At 40.9% G+C, this 18,396-nt stretch overlaps 1 protein-coding gene across 1 annotated transcript; it reads left to right on the forward strand.

Moving 5' to 3' along the window:
* Positions 1 to 10,324: 10,324 nt before the first annotated feature.
* On the forward strand, positions 10,325 to 14,316 carry LOC125284896 (IgGFc-binding protein-like). The gene is made up of 5 exons (XM_048229050.1): positions 10,325 to 10,456; positions 10,915 to 11,111; positions 11,214 to 11,597; positions 12,067 to 12,320; positions 14,076 to 14,316. The coding sequence occupies exons 1-5, from the start codon at positions 10,369 to 10,371 to the stop codon at positions 14,083 to 14,085; spliced, it is 933 nt and encodes a 310-aa protein (XP_048085007.1). The 5' UTR covers positions 10,325 to 10,368; the 3' UTR covers positions 14,086 to 14,316.
* The last annotated feature ends 4,080 nt before the right edge of the window (positions 14,317 to 18,396 follow it).

The raw sequence follows: 18,396 nt of genomic DNA on the forward strand, positions 1-18,396 counted from the left end.
GGTGCGAAAAGTAGTCCAACATTAGTCCAACAGTGCAAGAGTAAGGTCTAGAGACCAGCATAAATAATGTGGACAAATAAGAGAGTAAAGTATAATGTAGACAAGGTAAAATAAAAAAACTATTTCAGTGCAAGAACAGGTTGAGGTAATAGGGTTATAGCCATTCATTCATTCAGTATTGTAGCAGAAGCCTGACCGCAGCCATTGATCATGTGTGCTAATATAGCATGAAAAACAGTGTAGCAGTAAAACAGTAGTGAAAACATTAGGCTGTGTACATTAGTAAAACAGTAGTAAAACAGTAGTAAGCAGTAGTGGGCAGTCAGTACTCAAACATGGACATGGAGAGGGTGGAGAGGCAGACAGCCTAAGCAGAGAAGTCTATCTCTCCTCTTCCCTTTAGTGAGGCATTGAACAGTTCAATGGCCCTAGGAACAAATGACTTCCTCAGCCTTTCAGTTGTGCATGGCAGTGAGCGAAGTCTCCAGCTGATCAAGCTCTTGATAGTGCTGTAGAGCGGATGACATTCATTGTCCAAGATGTTGATCAGTTTGTTTAGGGTCCTTTTGTCAGATATTGAAGTGATGCACTCCAGTTCAGCTCCCACTACAGAGCCAGCTTTCCTTACCAGCCTGTCAAGTCGCCCAGTATCCTTCATCTTTGTGCTTCCTCCCCAGCATACCACTGCATAAAAGAGGGCGCTGGCCACAACAGACTGATAGAACATCCTGAGGAGCTTGCTGCACACATTGAAGGACCGCAGCCTCCTCAGGAAGTACAGCCTGCTCTGTCCTTTCTTGTAGAGTGCATCAGTGTTGGCTGACCAGTACAGTTTATTGTCCAGGTGGAGACCCAGATACTTGTAGGTGCTTACCACCTCCACATTGACCCCATCAATGGAGACTGGTAGCAGAGCGGGCTTAGACCTGCGGAAATCCACCACCATCTCCTTGGTCTTTGAAATGTTTAGTTGAAGGTGATTGAGTTTGCACCACTGCACAAAGTCCTCCACCAGGCTCCTGTACTCCTCCTCTTGCTCGTCCCTGATACACCCCACAATTGCAGTATCATCAGAAAACTTCTGCATGTGGCATGACTCGGTGTTGTAGCAGAAGTCAGATGTGTACAGGGTGAACAGGACTGAGAGAGCACAGTTCCCTGTGGCTCGGTGCTGCTGATCACAGTGTCAGAGAGGCAGTTCTTCAGTCTGACGAACTGTGGTCGCTCGGTCAGGTAATCTGTAATCCAGGTTACCAGGTGAGCGTCCACACCCATCTGCAAGAGCTTGTCTCCCAGTCTGAGGGGTTGAATGTTGTTAAAAGCACTTGAGAAATCAAAGAACATGATTCTCACAGCACTTTTCCCCTTGTCTAGGTGAGAATGTGACCTGTGTAAAAGATAAGTGATGGCATCGTCCACGCCCACTTTCTCCTGGTATGCAAATTGTAACGGGTCTAGTGCATGGCGTACCTGGGGTCTGAGCATACCTAAGACCAGTCGCTCCATTTTTTTCATCACATGTGATGTTAGAGCGACAGGCCTGAAGTCATTAAGCTCGCTGGTGTGTGGTTTCTTGGGGACGGGGGTGAGACATGATGTCTTCCACAGTGTTGGAACTTGTCCGAGACGTAGACTCCAGTTGAAGATGTGCTTCAGTGGCTCCCCCAGTTCAGCAGCACAGGCCTTGAGCAGCCTTATTCATAGCCTAATTCTATTCATACCCCTGGCAAATATTGATTTAATGTTGATTTTCTCTTGACCAATATGTTTGTTCTGAATGAAAATTACACTGCCAAATGGTTGTAAGACAATGTGGTAGAAACATGGAAACATTTGATCTTTTTTTAACATTTTTATGAAAAATGGCATGTCCACAATTATTCATACCCTTTTAAAATAATCACTGGAAACCTCTTTATTTGCAATCAAAGCTCTCAAAATGGTTCTTATAATACATACCAAGCCTCTCCATGTCTCCACAATGATTGTAGATCGCACCTTTTTAGCTGCAATCCGGGTTTTGAGGCAGGAACGATTATTTGCCATCACTCTGGCCTTGTACTCACTTTTTTGATGGATTGAGGTCTGGACTCTAAAATATGACATTGTTCTTTGTTAACCATTTCTTGACTTGTTTGGCTGTATGTTTTGGATCATTGTATGGTTTATGGTCCAATGATGCCTATTGGGGCAGGTCTCTTGGCACACTGCCTGATCTTTTCCTCCAGAATCTCAGTGTAGCATCTTGCTTTAGTGTTACCGTTTACTTTGAGAAGGTCACCAGGTCCCCCTGGTTGAAAAGCATCCCAAAATAATACTTTTCTAACCCCCACAATTGAAATTGAAATGGTGTCATTGTAATTTAATGCTTCTTTTTTATGCCAATCTCAGGCCATGTCCCTGGGTCAAAAAAAAAATCAGTGAAAGCTAAATTTTTTGTCCAGGTGTGCCCTTATAAAGGTTTAGCTGAGTTGTGCATTTTTGGAGAAGAGTGATCCATGATCAGCATCCAAGATGACCAAGTGATCCAATTTGAGATGGAGTGAACATTTCAACCACCAAAACACCATCCACAATGTGGACAATAGCTATAGAAATGTATAGCCTGGCTAGCGCCACCACTTCTCAATGAGACGTGGTCTGGGAACCAAACGTTCATTTTCTCGTATTTGAAAAAAATGCCCAGATCCGTTTATTGGGTGCCACGGATGTCTATCAAATGCGTCTGTGCATAGCTCATCATCGTCTTGCTTTCCCCCCTGTTCTGTGATTGGTTCCCTATCTCAGGCGAAAATTTGCTCCATGGTCTCCAGGCTGCCTTAGCAGCGTGAATCAAATCGCGCGCAAGGCAGCATGGGAACACCCAGGCTAAGAAATGTATTCGTTTTGGGTGTTTTTCAGACAATGGGACCTGGTGAACTTCTCAAAGTAAACGGTAACACTAAAACAAGGGGCAAATTGAGAATTTTGGAGGAGAAGATCAGGCTGTCTGCCAAGAGACCTGCCCCAATAGGCGGCATTGGACCATTAAACCACACAATGATCCAAAACATACAGCTAAACAAGGCAAGAAATGGTTAACCGAGAACAATACCAACATTTTAGAGTGGCCCAGCCATAGTCCATAGTCGTCAAGTGAGCACAAGGCCAGAGGGATGGCAAATAATCGCTCTTGACTCAAAACCCAGATTGCTATTAAAAAGGTGCAGTCTAGAATCATTGTGGAGACATGGAGAGGCTTGGTAGTTATTATAAGAACCAGTTTGAGAGCTGTGAATGTAAATAAAGATGTTTCCATTGATTATTTAAAAATTATATGAATAATTTTGGACACCATTTTTCATAAAAATGTTAAAAAAGATGAAAATGCTTCTTTTTTTGATTCCATGTTTCAGAACAAACATATCGATAAAGAGAAAATCAACATTGAATCAAGATTTGCCAGGGGTATGAATAATTTTGTTCTTAACTGTAAGTAGTAATCCGTGCATGGTAGCACCATTCTTCAGGGTGTAGCCCTCAGCACACAATTTCCACTTTTGTACATAAGTAAGTAACTTTTATTTATATAGCACATTTATCTATGCACAGAGTGATATGAATGTTAATTACACAGACGTGTGTGCAAGGTTAATGGTGCACTACAATCATGGTATTGCAATTAATAAATGGTTAATTAATAAGTGTAACGGTAAGTGTTTGTATTAAATGGCTAAATTACTTCCTTTCTTTAATGTCAGCACAATGTTTGGACAAGTCACATTTGAAAGTTCCCTTAAGTAGATGTTTTATTTTCAGAGATAGCTTTAATGTAGGGCTTCTCTCGAAACTAATCAGGGGCAGGAAGCAGTTTCTTAAAAGGCCCTTAACGCGTATATACCCGCATAAGCTTAATTTTTTCCTTTACTTCTACCACAATAAAACTTTACACAATGAAAGTCTACATGAAAAGTAAAACATTTTGTATTAGAAGTTTGTTTGAAAATTAATTAAAATATGCAAATGAGCAATATACTAATTGCATATGCCCAAAATACAACCTAATGGGGTTATTTTTTCCCCCATGAAAAGTAAGTTTGAAGTTGAAGTTTGAAGTTTCTTGGAAAACTCTTTTTTAAATATGCAAATGACCTCAACACTAGACGTAAAGTCACAAGTAGAAAAAACAGGGACCAAATAACTAACATATCACTTGCCACAAAAAGACTTATATTGACCATAAGAATTGATTGCACAATCTTGCCTCCAGTTGCTTTCTAAATTCTTTTTTTTTTCATTATTTGCAAACAAGCCTTACCTAACGACATTCCCCCACAGATGACATCAGAATAAAGTCAGAATAGCCATCTTAGTCATTACAAACTCACGGTTGCCTGATGCAGTCCTGCCTCTGAAAAGCTAGAAGTCACCTAGATACTACTCAGGTTTAGGAACTTAACATTCATCTTTTTACCACCATTTCCAACTGACATGTGATCTGGTAGTTTGCTGAAGTCAGATGTTAGTGAAGTGCTCACAGTTTAGATCTTGGATGTGCTGCAGGGCAGAACAGCTGGTTGAGGGAATACATGTCTTGTTGTGTGAACCTTGAAAATGAAAAATCTCTGAGTTATGAGGCTGTAAAAGTTTTGAAGTCATCAACTCGTATTAAGAAATTATAATTTTACCTACTTTTTTATTTTTTCATTATTGTTATACCTCAGGTAAATCCCTTCTCTTTTTAAGATTCAGTTTCCTCTTATTGCATACCACTATATGTGCATGTGTGCTCACTGACTCTAATGTGTGCTCACCTACTCTAATATACTGTATGTGTGCTCACTGCCTTTAATGTGTGTGTGCTCACTGCATCTAATATATGTGCGCTCACTCCATCTAATATGTGTGTGCTCACTGACTCTAATATGTGTGTGCTCACTGACTCTAATATGTATGTGCTCTCACTGCATCTAATATATGTGTGCTCACTGCCTCTAATGTATGTGTGCTCACTGCCTCTAATATGTGTGTGTGTGCTCACTGCCTCTAATGTATATGTGCTCACTGCCTCTAATGTATGTGTGCTCACTGCATCTAATATGTGTGCGCTCACTGACTCTAATGTATGTGCGCTCACTACCTCTAATGTATGTGTGCTCACTGCATCTAATATGTGTGCGCTCACTGACTCTAATGTATGTGCGCTCACTGACTCTAATGTATGTGCGCTCACTACCTCTAATGTTTGTGTGCTCACTGCCTCTAATATGTGTATGTGCGATCACTGCCTCTAATGTGTGTGCGCACTGCCTCTAATGTATGTGCACTCACTGCCTCTAATGTACAGCTCTGGAAAAAAATAAGAGACTACTGCACATTGAAATGAGTTGACGGTCATATTCAAAATGAAGAGACCACTGTAAATTTGAATATGAATGTCACTCAGCAACCGTAGGATGACATCAGAAAAATATGCAGCGGTCTCTTAATCTTTTCCAGAGCTGTATGTATGCTTACTATGTGTGTACTCAATGTATGTGTGCTTACTGTTTTTAATGCATGTGTGCTCACTGCTTCTAGTGTATATGCTTTCTGCTTCTAATGTGTGTGTACAGTAGGCCTACTCGCTGTTCAGTATGGGATATGACCTATGGAATAGGTTAAAACATGAGAATGGATCAAATGCAGAGGTCAAATTTCACTTCACCTAGTGTGTGACTAAGTAAAGACTTAAACCCACAGCATTAATTAGCAATTAGTCTTGATGGCCAAAAAACTTAATGTGTATGGTAAGCGTGGTGGGGTGTGGTATTCCATTAAGTACTCCATTTTGATAACAGTAATCTTGCTTGACATGATGGTAAATTAGAAACATTCCATTTATCTGTGTATCAGAATCTTTCTTCCATACAAACTATGACTCACCATTTGACATTGAGTATCCATTCAGTAACCTGAAACATCATCATCAACAACAGCAAAAAATGAAAATGACCTTTAAAAAGCCCACAAATTTCTTAATTGGGGGTGAACAATGCTAGGACACAAGCAGTATCCTGCATATCCTAAACAAATTAATATCAAACACCGGAAAATAAATCTGCACAAATCAGTCACAAATATGTAGTTAAAGTGGGATACTCCACACCTCATCCAGTTGAAGCTGCACAATCAGGTGTTTCACAACGGTAGGGTGGTAGAGTGTTAAAACCAAAAAAAACAAACTAGAGCACACATAAAGTCTTTACTAGTTCAAGCAAAAATTACTAATGATTCAACACCACTGTATCTTCGAAGACAGTGGTGTCAAAACGTTAGTCATGCACCAGTCCGTTTTCTTTGTTTCACAAATATGTAATTGGAAAAATACAGTAATAGTAGTAACAGCACAGTGCAGTTTCAAGAAACACTATGAGTTAAAAGATATCCCATAATATCTCACAATCAGCACATTTCTCGTCAATGTTATCTAATGTTATCGGTTTTATTTTGCAGACTGCCTAAGTACAGTACGTGGCATGTGACCTGCACATACCAGCTATGTGACATCAAAAATATGTCAGCTTGCTGCTCATTGGCTAATGTCTTAGTGCCGAATGCAATTTAAGGCCTGGTGGTCACCTAGCGTCTTTACTCCAGTTTTCTGGTTCAGGTAAGACCACCTCTGTGATACTGTTGAGTCGCCTTGTGTTACCTTTACCTAGCAAACAAAAGCTTTAACTCACACAGATATGTGAACCTACCAGTGCAATGTAGAGAACCATTTGGCTCTGGCACTTTCATTGTCATTCCAGGGACTTTTGGTTGTGAAAGAAAGTAACTGAGGAGAAAAAAAAAGGTGGAACTGCTTATTAGATCCAGTCATCCAGAGGCAAAACACTAACTACCAGGATTGGATTTCCTTACTGGGACATCTGAGGATTACACTGTGCTTTTTAGCAACAAGTAGGCCTACACAAACTAAAACAGTCAATTGGAGCAAGCAAGCATTTCCCCAACGGCTCCAAACTAGTCGACGGAGATAAACTAGGACTAGGATATAAACGAGGGCCTATTTCATGAAGACAACAAACACATGCTGAGGTCTGTGTTCATGACTGATTATTTTTTTCAGATATTCGGAGAGAACCATCATCTTCTGTAGCCATGGAGATGAGAGGGATACTGTCTTGCTTTGCCACTCTGCTTCTTGCTGGTATGTCTAACCCAATATCATTTTATACAGTTGGTCTTCATTCTACCCAAATAAAAGCATGCTATTCATATTTGTCATATTTGTTGGTCTTTGATTTGGTTTCAGTATTGCAATACACCTTTGTGCTCCTGAAGCAGGATGTTGATTATTATAAATTATTTCTTGCTCTGTCCAAGCCACTAGTGTTTGTTTCCCAGGATGTATAGCTTTTTTTTTTTTTTTTTTTTGGGGTGCAAATCTTTAAGAGATCTGACAATAAATATTGTGAAAAATGCACTCACAGTCAAATTCAATCAAATCAAAGAGATATAAACATGTATTTTCTTTAGAATGTATTTTATTTGTCTACAGATGCATGCCCAAACTTTTCCTAGGATTAATTTCAGATATAGGCCTCTTACACACCATATTCTAGTGTTATTCACAAACTACATGAATTACATTAGAATTACATGGGATAAAATTAACAATTAATTTACTTGAATAGACAATAAATACGAATGAGTTAGACACGTATATAAATAAGATAGAAATAATACCCTTAATTCATAGCTGAATGTAGTGGCAGATATATAACTATGGTGTTAGAACACACATGCAGTCACCAGTGTATAATACCTGTAAGATATATGAATAAATATATTATAAATATTAGTCATGATAATCAGGGCTGACACTAATAAAAAAATTAAAAAATTTCCAGGCCATGTCTTTGCGGGACCACCAGTTGCTCCCACGGACACAGGGGTCTGCTGGGTCATAGGGGACCCTCACTATCGCACGTTCGATGGCAATTTCTACAACTTCATGGGAAGTTGCTCATACGTCCTGGCCAAGAACATGGATGTGGACGCCACCCACCCAGCTTTTGAGGTCATTGCGAAGAACGCGAAAAGTGCAGACTCCCTCCTCACTGTCAGTGAGGTGACCATTAATGTCTATGGCAACGTATTTAGAATAGTGCGCAAGGAAATCGGCTTGGTCTGGGTGAGTTCATATTCTTTACTTAATCCAAATTCTAACTGAAGAGCAATGTGAGTTACAAAATGGTGGTTAAAATAAATAATTCTTGTAATTCCTAGTTCAATGATGAAATGTGGAATCTGCCTCTCAGCCTACGGCTTTCTTCACAAGGAGAGATCAGTCTGCAACAAAGCGGTCTGTCTGTGGTCTTCTGGACAGACTTTGGGCTGACTGTCCAGTATGACTGGAGAGAGTATGTGAAAGTGACCGTGCCTAGCAGCTTCATGGGAAGAGTAGGTGGCCTGTGTGGTAACTTTGATGGAAACAAAAACAACGATCTCATCAACCCAGACGGTTCTGTGGCAAAAAGCATTGAGGCCCTGGGAAAGAGCTGGAGGGTACCAAACCAGAGGGATGAACAGGATTGCAAAGATGAGTGCACCGGCGACTGTGGGGGCTGCAGCTGGTGGAGGCGTACAAAGGCTGATGTGTTCTGTGGTGTCATGACTCCAATTCTAGATCTTTCCTTTAAGGACTGCCATGCAGTCATTGAGCCACACATCTTCTTTGACATGTGCAAGTTTGATTACTGTCGAGGTAGTGACATGAAAAACTACATCTGCAACATGTTGGAAGTCTATACAGATGCCTGCCAAAGAGCTGGGGTCAAGGTCCACGACTGGAGAAAATTTCAACACTGTCGTAAGTAGCCATAAGATAACTAAAACTAGTTGTCAGCTGACATTGCTCAGCTGACTTGAGCAATAATTCTCAATATATTTTTATTAGTTCATCAGAGTTGTATTTATAAATGTGATGTCTACATGAAATGCACTTGAGATGCCGGTGTCTGAGCAGATGGTTCAAAAGCACTTATCTTCCCTGCAGCATCTCCTGCATGTCCAGAGCACAGCCACTTTGAGTACTGTGGGAATGCCTGTCCAGCAACTTGTGAAGATCAGTCTGCACCTTCCTCATGCAAAACCCCATGTGTCCAAACATGCACATGTGATGAGGGCTACTTCCTTAGCGGAAACAAATGCATACGCAAGGAGGAGTGTGGCTGCCAGTATAATGGGCATTATGTCCAGCCAGGAGAGACCTTCTGGGGCGATGATCAGTGCACAGAAATTATAACTTGCACCTCAGGAAAAATTACAAGAGCGAAGTCCTCCTGTGGTCTTGGTAAGACTTGTGCTGTGAAGAACGGCGTTAGTTCCTGCCAAGCTGTTAAATCTGCTGTCTGCACTATCTCGGGTGACCCTCACTACAACACCTTTGACCATGTAAAGTACGACTTCATGGGAACCTGCACCTACACAGCCTCTGAGAGCTGCCATCTGGACGGTACTGACCTCACCCCCTTTACTGTTGTGGTGGATAATGAGAAATGGTACGCCATGTCAAATGATCCCAAAGTGTCTGTGGCTAAGCTGGTGGCTGTGACCATTTATGGTAACACCATAATCCTGCGCAGGAATCAGGTTGGACTGGCCATGGTGAGTACATCTAGCAAATTATACTTTACATCAGTTTGCAGGGGGTCAGCAACATTATCTCTGGAGTTTTATAACCACTAGACCCCTGGTTGATCTTGGATACACAATGACCCCCAAATTACCTTAAGAACTAGTACTTGCATGGGGGCATACCGTATAGAAAATATCACAGTCCTTCCAGACATTTTTTCTGTTGATAAGTGACTTATCTGATAGTTCTTTTTCTAAAAGCAATTATTATTATTTTCAACACAGGTGAATGGAGCCATTATGAACCTCCCTGTGAACCTCAATGATGGACAGATTGTCATCCAGCAAATTGGTGCCAATGATGTAATCTCAACTAACTTTGGGTTGAAAGTGACCTATGACTTGGTGTACCATGTCACTGTCACAGTTCCTGATACATACGCTGGCAAGACCTGCGGTCTCTGTGGCAACTTCAACGGCAAAACAGACGATGAGTTTCAGCTCCCTGATGGCAAAATAACCAAAGATGTCACAGCTTTTGGGTCCTCATGGAAAGTTGGTTTGCCTGGTGTAGTTTGTGAGAATGGCTGCGAAGGTGACAATTGTCCCAAATGTCCAGCAAGCAAGAAGCCCAAGATTGAATCTGAGTGTTCCATCATCACTGACCCCAAGGGACCCTTTGCAGCTTGTCACGATGTTATTGACCCTGCATCCTACTACCGAGATTGTGTCTATGATGTTTGTGTGACAGAGGGAATCCAGATGCTTTGTCACAGCATTAATGCCTATGTCATTGATTGCCAAGATGTGGGAGTTAAGGTCTTGAACTGGAGGACACCCAACCTATGTCGTATGTATTGCACAATTATATTAATTTTGTATTTTAAAAGGTATCCTCTTTGTTCAATTTAACACATTGCCATGTTCTAGACATAGATGTCTATTTTGACCATCTATTATATTTTTATACTTGACAGTATCGACATAAGAGTGACATGACACTGTCATGAACGTGTAATAAACAAGTCATAAACATTTATGACATAGCGCTTCTGTTATTAAGTGACATTCGGTTTTTGTCATAACAAGTTAGGGTTAGGTTTAGAGTTAAGGTTAGGGTTAGAGGTTAGGATTAGGGTTAGGGTTAGGGTTCATGTGTCATGACAATGTCATGTGTTCATGACAGTGTCATGTCACTCTTATGTCAATACTGTCAAGTAAAGCGTTACCCTATTTTGTCAGTCCTAGCGAAGGTTGAATTTGAATATCTCTCATTGTTTTCGTTTCTCTTTTTATTCTCATCTTAAGCCCTGACCTGCCCAACAAACAGCCATTACAGCATCTGTGCTTCACCCTGTAAGACCCCATGTCCTGGGCTTACCAGCGTTACCTGTGCTGATGTCTGCGCTGAGGGATGTGCCTGCAACACCGGCTACTACTTTGATGGAACAGGTTGTGTACCACAGGACGAGTGTAGTTGCTACATCAACGGAAAGACCCTCAAGGTATGAGACCATTAAAAAAGCACTCCAACTTGCTTTTTTAGTGATATATTTATACGTTAGTATGACTAAAAACATATATATCTATTGATTTTTTTTTCTCAGATTGGAGAGACAGTGGTGGCCGATGACTGTACTGTCAAATATATTTGTCCTAAATCTGGACATGGCCATACTGAATCCATGTCTTGTGCCATTGATGAGACCTGTGAGGTTAAGAATGGCATTCGTGGATGCCATGCCAAGCAGTGCATTATGGGAAATAATGGGGTTTTCACCACCTTTAATGGCAGAGTAGCAGATGTGGGAAGAAAAGACAGTGGAATGTATGATCTGGTGACAACCTGTGACAGCACCACAACAGAGGGGTGGTTCCGGATCTTGATGGACCTGCAATCCTGTGGGCAGACTGGTCCAGTGATTGCTGTTGGCATCGCTGCCTTCTTCGATGGTGCATTTATCACGGTCAACAGCCAGTTTGAGACCTGGGTGAGTCTATTGGAAATATCATAAAACCAGGAGTTAATGTGTGAATCTGTGTTGTGCCTCATTGTAAAAAAATAATTGTATAAAATATAAATCATGTCAATTGTAAAGGCTGGAGATTAGAGTTATTACAGATGATGTACCGGTAGTAGAAGTAGTCCCAGCTTACTTCTGCCAGCTGGTGCTCCTCTACTATGAAATGTGCTATTCCCATGTCACAGGGATGCCAGTCTCTTTGTACACTCTTAAAATGAATGTGTGTGGACATACTCCACAGGGATTCATTCAGGGCTTATGTTAAAATTGTACTGAAAAGGGTTGCATCAATCATGGTACATTACTCACTGAGTTACTTTCCAGAAATCTAGTAGCATAGAATGTGATGACACAGTTGAACTCTTCTTACTTCATAGGGACCCTGAGGACTAGAGTCTATTATCCTGGACTGATCTCACATTTTCATTTTTTACAGGTTAATGGATTGAGGGCAACTCTGCCCATCAAGCTGGAGAACGGGGTTTCCATTCAAGTAACAAACGACCTGCTGGTGATCGAGAAGAAGTCTGCTGTTGTTGTGTCTTACAGTCGGTCACAGGAGATCACAGTGACCGTCAGTGACAGTGTGGCAGAGCAACTGTGTGGAGCATGTGGAAGGCCAGCTGAGAGCCTTTCAGTCTCCGTACAGAGCAACGTTTTTGAATGGTCACCAGTACATTTTACAACGTGGTAAGTTGACATCATGTGCACCACTGTAAAGTTGCTATCATGTGCACCACTGTAAAGTTGCTATCATGTGCACCACTGTAAAGTTGACATCATGTGCACCACTGAAAGTTGACATCATGTGCACCACTGTAAAGTTGCTATCATGTGCACCACTGTAAAGTTGCTATCATGTGCACCACTGTAAAGTTGCTATCATGTGCACCACTGTAAAGTTGACATCATGTGCACCACTGAAAGTTGCTATCATGTGCACCACTGTAAAGTTGCTATCATGTGCACCACTGTAAAGTTGCTATCATGTGCACCACTGTAAAGTTGACATCATGTGCACCACTGAAAGTTGACATCATGTGCACCCAGTGGTGGACTCAGACTTTTTGAAGGGCAGGGTGAAAAAGCAAAAAGGGCACATATCTCACAACATGGGGCCCCATGCAAAAAGGGCACATATCTCACAACATGGGGCCCCATGCAAAAAGGGCACATATCTCACAACATGGGGCCCCATGCAAAAAGGGCACATATCTCACAACATGGGGCCCCATGCAAAAAGCCATGATGTATCAAGCATGGAGTGAGCCACTGGGCCCCTGGGCAGAGACATGAAAAACTTACCCAGCATGATTGTCACACATAGCATGACCTGGGTAATTTGATTGAGGGCCCCCATTTAAGTATCAGGGGTGAATAACATAACCCATTATATATGATTGAGGGGCCCAATTCAGACATACAGTAAATGTACCATTTTTGGGTCATTTGAAACAGAAACAGTAAAGCTAAAACTCATAGTCTCATAGTTTTTAATTCCTTTTTACCTTCCCCTAGAGGGCACATGGTAAGAAAGACTGTAGGGCACTACATCTCATTATACTGGGATCTGTTCCTTTCCAGTGCAAGGGCACGTCATAGTGCTGCAGTGCACTTCATGAATTTTTTTCAGAAAGGCACCTATAGGGAAGCTCAACTATATATCCCATTGTAAGGGCACCTTTCACATATTTTCCACTGTAGGGGCATCCATTAGGAGATTTGCCTAAATTGATGCAAGTAGGGACACCCTTTACTTCACTGCTTCACATTTTATCCACTAGAGGAGCACCTACGTCGGCACTTCTTTATGCTCTCTCACATGTAGTGCAATATACAGGGCTGCATTCTACTGCATTCTGCACAGAAAGTGACACCCTTTGGAACGCTGTCATGTAAGAGCAGCATCGAGGGCACTCCTTAATGGCACCCCATTCCAATGGACACACATAAGGAACGCCAAGTGCAGACTATATTAATTATAGAGAGTCACATTACATTTACAACACTAGAAGCGCACTCATTAAGACACATTCTTCAAATTGATTGTTTGAAGTGGCACTAAATGTTTTTCTCATGTAAAGACCAGTCAATAGGACATTTTTGAGGGCATTTAGTGTGCGACCCTCCTCTGAGTCTGCCAGTGTTTGCACCACTGTAAAGTTGATAGTGGAATGAAGATGGTGGAATCACCAGAATTTAAATGGACATTTTATAATTTTCCTCTGAAGAATATGATAATGACTAGAAATAGATTAGTCACTGGAAGAAACTTATAAAACATTGATTTTGTGTTTTATTGGAGCACTAAATATAGAGAGCTTTTTAAATCAAGAAACAGCTTGTCTTGTTTATATAACTGCTTAATATATTCAGAGTTAGAGGACATGAACAAAAGTCCATGTTCATTCATGTCAAGAATTATTTTTTTCCTTCCATTTTCAGTCCACAGTGAAGAATCACAGAACCAAGGATTCATCATGAGGATGCCAAAAAAGCTCACATCTCCAACTGAGTTAAAAAATTAACCAGTGATGATGAACATGCCCTAATGAGATAATAAAATGGTGCAAAAATCATAACTGCCATATCTGTTATCACCAGTTACAACTTTTACTGATCCTGTATTCCATCTACAGTATGTATGATGAAATATGTTTTCAATAAAGCAGTGCATCAACCAGAAGCAATGTCTTGAAGTACCTGAGTAAACTAGTGGAATTCTTACAAAAATAGCAAACAATATTGAGGTCCAGCCCAAGTTTTGAGCAGCTGTATTTATACACAACTCTACTAGCCTACTCTCTCTTAGCCTACTCTCTTAGGGCACTTTCTGCTAAGATATCCAGATTTTTTACGCTTCACCCACCGCTCTGGTACGTATGCACCAAGTTGCTTGCAAGCACTGAATATCAGAATATCCATAGTATCCACTATCCACTGTTCTCACCTTCTAACTCCATGCCATAGTGCCATAGACTGTAATGAAAAACAAAATGAACATGTTACACAGCCAATAAGATTATACATGTTTAAAGGCTCGTTTTAAAGAATATCCACATTATACATTCCCCTTCTACGACCATTGTAGTAGTCTACTGGATGCATGGTGGTGCCCCCCATGTGTTTTGGAGAGGAACCTGAAGTTCTTTGGCATACCAGTAGGTTCTAGTAACATTTCACTGTGAAAAAAATAATGAAACTAATATAAAATAAAAATCATCAAAAATTAATATAAAATCAAAATAAGCTGCAAGCAGCAATGACGGGACCAAGCAGTAAGGCTGAAGTTGCAATGGCAACTCAATGCTGTGACACATGGCCATATGCTGTCCGAGTAAGGTTCATGTCTAGCTACCAAAGATTACCTGAGATATAAGGTCACTTTCTGTTTGGCGGCATCGCAGCGGATTTCAATTGGCTGTGTTAAGGAAACACTTGTGAATAAAGCTTCAAAAATCAAAACATATCTGAGCAGTATTAGAAGACACAACTAGTTAGTTTTAATTCCAAACACATCAACAACAATTACAAGCAAAAATGCATTTTTGCTAATTGCAGTGACCCCTAGAGGCCAAAGGTCACCAAATTTCTTGAGCATCCTCCTAATTAGGTCCTTAGTCCATGTACCAAGATTTGTTTTGATACCTGAAAGGCTACGGTATCAGCTCACTTCCTGTTTGGCGGCTTTGCCACCAACTTTGATTGGCTGTTACTGGCGAATGCTTTCCTCAATTGTTCCAGAAAGTAATGCATTGATAAGGCAGGGTCTGAAGATGGTCTGTGCCAATTTTTGTGAAGATCATATGAAATTTGTGACCTGTGAAAACTGTGTTTTTGATTAAATCCAATATGGCGGCGGAATCAATTATGTTGATGTTACAAGTTGGCATGTATCGGCCTAAAGTAAAAAATGCCTTAAGTAAAGGCAAGTAGGCCTTGAGTAAAAAAATGAGGAAATATCCAACCTAAGGATGTGGACTATTTTAATTCCAAAGGCCAAGGGAACTTTATCAGGATGCATAGCATCCTGGATCCATGAAATAACTGGCCTTTAAAGGTAAACTATGCAATTTCCTTACTGTTTTCTCGGTTTTTGCTTCTTTTTCGCTGGCTCTGTCATGACGAATGTCTGAGAAACTCCATCGCTACCTTTTTCTAGCCGGTGCCTGGCGTGTATGTGTATTTGAATGCAGTAAAGCAATTCGTTACACTCGTTATACTTCCTGACACTGAGGCTGTCAGCCCGCCGGCCCACAGTTGCAAGGGTGGTTTTCAGCTCACAGGCTAGGGGAAGCGAGGCGGCCACCATTCAACCCTAAAAAAAGTCATATAACCATTCCAATGACTCTGAAGCTGTTAAATGAAGGCAAATTAAGCTAAAAAAACTTGCATATTAAGCTAAAAAACCTGCATAGTGTGCCTTTAAAAATAAAAATCTGCCTGCCTCTATGAGAATTTAACATAGGGGTGCGAATACCTATGACCCATGTATTTTAAGGAAGAACATTTATTTATTTACGATACATTATTCATTTACAAGGATACAAGGATACAAGGAAGTTTATTGTCACATGCATATAGTTACTGGAAGTAAGAAATGCAGTGAAATTATGTCTGGTGTCAGCCTATTTGTGCATTAATGGGGGGGGGGTAAAAAGTGCAGTAGAAGAGGGGTTTAGTAGATTAAGTGGCAAGGGCTGCATAAAAAGGTGGGGGAGGATTGGGATTGGGTGGGGGGCACCAACAAGGAGCACCCAAGAGCAACAGGGGCAAGGAAAAACTCCCTTACCAAGGAAGAAACCTTGGGCAGATCCACGGCTCAAGGGGCTAACCCAACTGCCAGGGGTCTTGGTGTGTGTGTGTGGGGGGATGACAGGGGAGATGGGATAGTGTGCTGTGTATGTGGGGAGAGGGCAGTGTGCAATATGTGTGTTGGAGAAGCTTCCTCATGAGACAATGTGCTGTGTATTGGGGGGGGGGCAGTGTGCTGTAAGTATGTTGGGGATGTGTGTTGGAGAAGCTTCCTGATGAAATAATGTGCTGTGTATGTAGGGGGGGGGGGGGCAGGGACTTACTATTGCAAGCAGAGTACTGTATGTAATGTATGTGAGTGATGACAGTGAAGATGTGTGTGTGGGCGGGAGGGGAGTGGAGCAGTGACTGTGTGTGTGTGTGTGTAGTGTGTAGGTGGGTAGGTGGGGCATTTACAAAGAAAATTGGTGTCCTTGAAGGTTCGATATTTCCTCATATTTTTACTTAAGGCATTAAGATCAATTTGCAAAAGATGATTTTATATTCCTCTTTTTAGTCAACTTTAGCATGGGTTTAAAAGCCTAACTGTATGGACCCTTTCAAGAGAGTTCCATTATCAGCATCATAGTTGGCCCCACAAGACTTCCTTTTTAACATTCCATATGTTATCTTAATGCAGAGGAAGTAGATTGGGGCCCAAATAGAACGTTCAAGCATTGTTTTTGTTTTTATTGTTGAAAGGGTCTATACACAAAAGCAAACACACACTATGCACACACTCATTTACAGACACAAAGTTGCAAGAGTAGGGGATGAGGTAAGGAGATGGAGACAAATTAACAAGCGTGATTTATTTTTGCGGAGAGAATGTACAGGACTGAGCGCGGTCATATTTTGTACTACTTTGTGGTACATCTAGTTTATTGACGTGATGACCTTTTTATTTGTTGAGGCTATTCCCTGTAGTGCCTGTAAGTATTTCAGTACACCCAGTACACTACCACAGTGGTAGAGAGAAAATATAATAACATGTTTAATGTGCATATTGTATATCTGTATGTGTAGTCTGGTCTGAGTGACCGACTGAAGAAGATATACTTTCATTACAGCAGAAAGTGATATATGATAGTAATAAGATTAAGCCAGGAGAGGTATGTGTATTCAAATACAGATGCACTGCTTTATTGAAAACAAATATCATCATATACAGTTCTGCTTTATATGTCAGTGAATTTTGTAGCTATGATCACAGACAGGACAGTTAACACGATTTTGCACCATCGTGTCACGATTTGACAGTTTGTCCCATTTATGTTTTATATACAAGGACTTTTAGAGCTGACACTGTGGAGAACCCAGCACTATCCTAATGCTATGAAGCGAACATTTCAAATATGGGTAGAGAGGAAAACATATTGCTTCATTGATTGGCTTACAGTTGCATTATTAGGGCATGTAGGCGTTATTGGTACTTTGTATCTGCAACCTCATGGATAAACTCTTCTTTCTGTGATTGTTCATTGTGGGCTGAAAATGGAGAGAGAAGCAATTTAGTTTTGACAAATTGACCAGAATTTTGCTCATTGGTGCTGAACATTAAAAATCACATTGTAAATTCTCGTGATTAAATGTTATAGAGTGAACTGAATTTCACCATCTCTTAAAGCTTTCCTATGCTGCACATGAACTTAACACAGTGTAAAAATGAACTGGTGTCTACGCAAAAGTGTTGCTCTTTAAGGAGGCTGAAAGGCCGAAGGACATTATAACAAAGATTATATATGGCGAAGCAAGATAGTTTGTCGTTTGGCCCGAAATGGGGATTGAGTCCAGTCTGCATGAAGAGGTGTGTCGTTGACGTATTGATGAGTGTACGTAGCAACCGGCCAACAGCAGCAGAATAAATAACAGGCGCACACCTGCTATAAGGTTGATTTTCTCCAGACTGGAATGCTCAAAAATGCTAGAAATGTACCTGAAATACTCAGAAGGGTTTGAGAAACATGAAAAT

The sequence above is a fragment of the Alosa alosa genome, chromosome 20, assembly GCF_017589495.1.
Source record: "Alosa alosa isolate M-15738 ecotype Scorff River chromosome 20, AALO_Geno_1.1, whole genome shotgun sequence".
NCBI lineage: Eukaryota > Metazoa > Chordata > Actinopteri > Clupeiformes > Clupeidae > Alosa > Alosa alosa.

What these genes read in the sequence shown, in the direction of transcription:
- LOC125284896 (XM_048229050.1), top strand. Translation starts at nt 10,369, where the DNA reads ATGCTTTGTCACAGCATTAATGCCTATGTCATTGATTGCCAAGATGTG. An exon ending in GAGGACACCCAACCTATGTC is followed by an intron (nt 10,457 to 10,914) that starts GTATGTATTGCA and finishes TCTCATCTTAAG; the next exon opens with CCCTGACCTGCCCAACAAAC. An exon ending in TCAACGGAAAGACCCTCAAG is followed by an intron (nt 11,112 to 11,213) that starts GTATGAGACCAT and finishes TTTTTTTCTCAG; the next exon opens with ATTGGAGAGACAGTGGTGGC.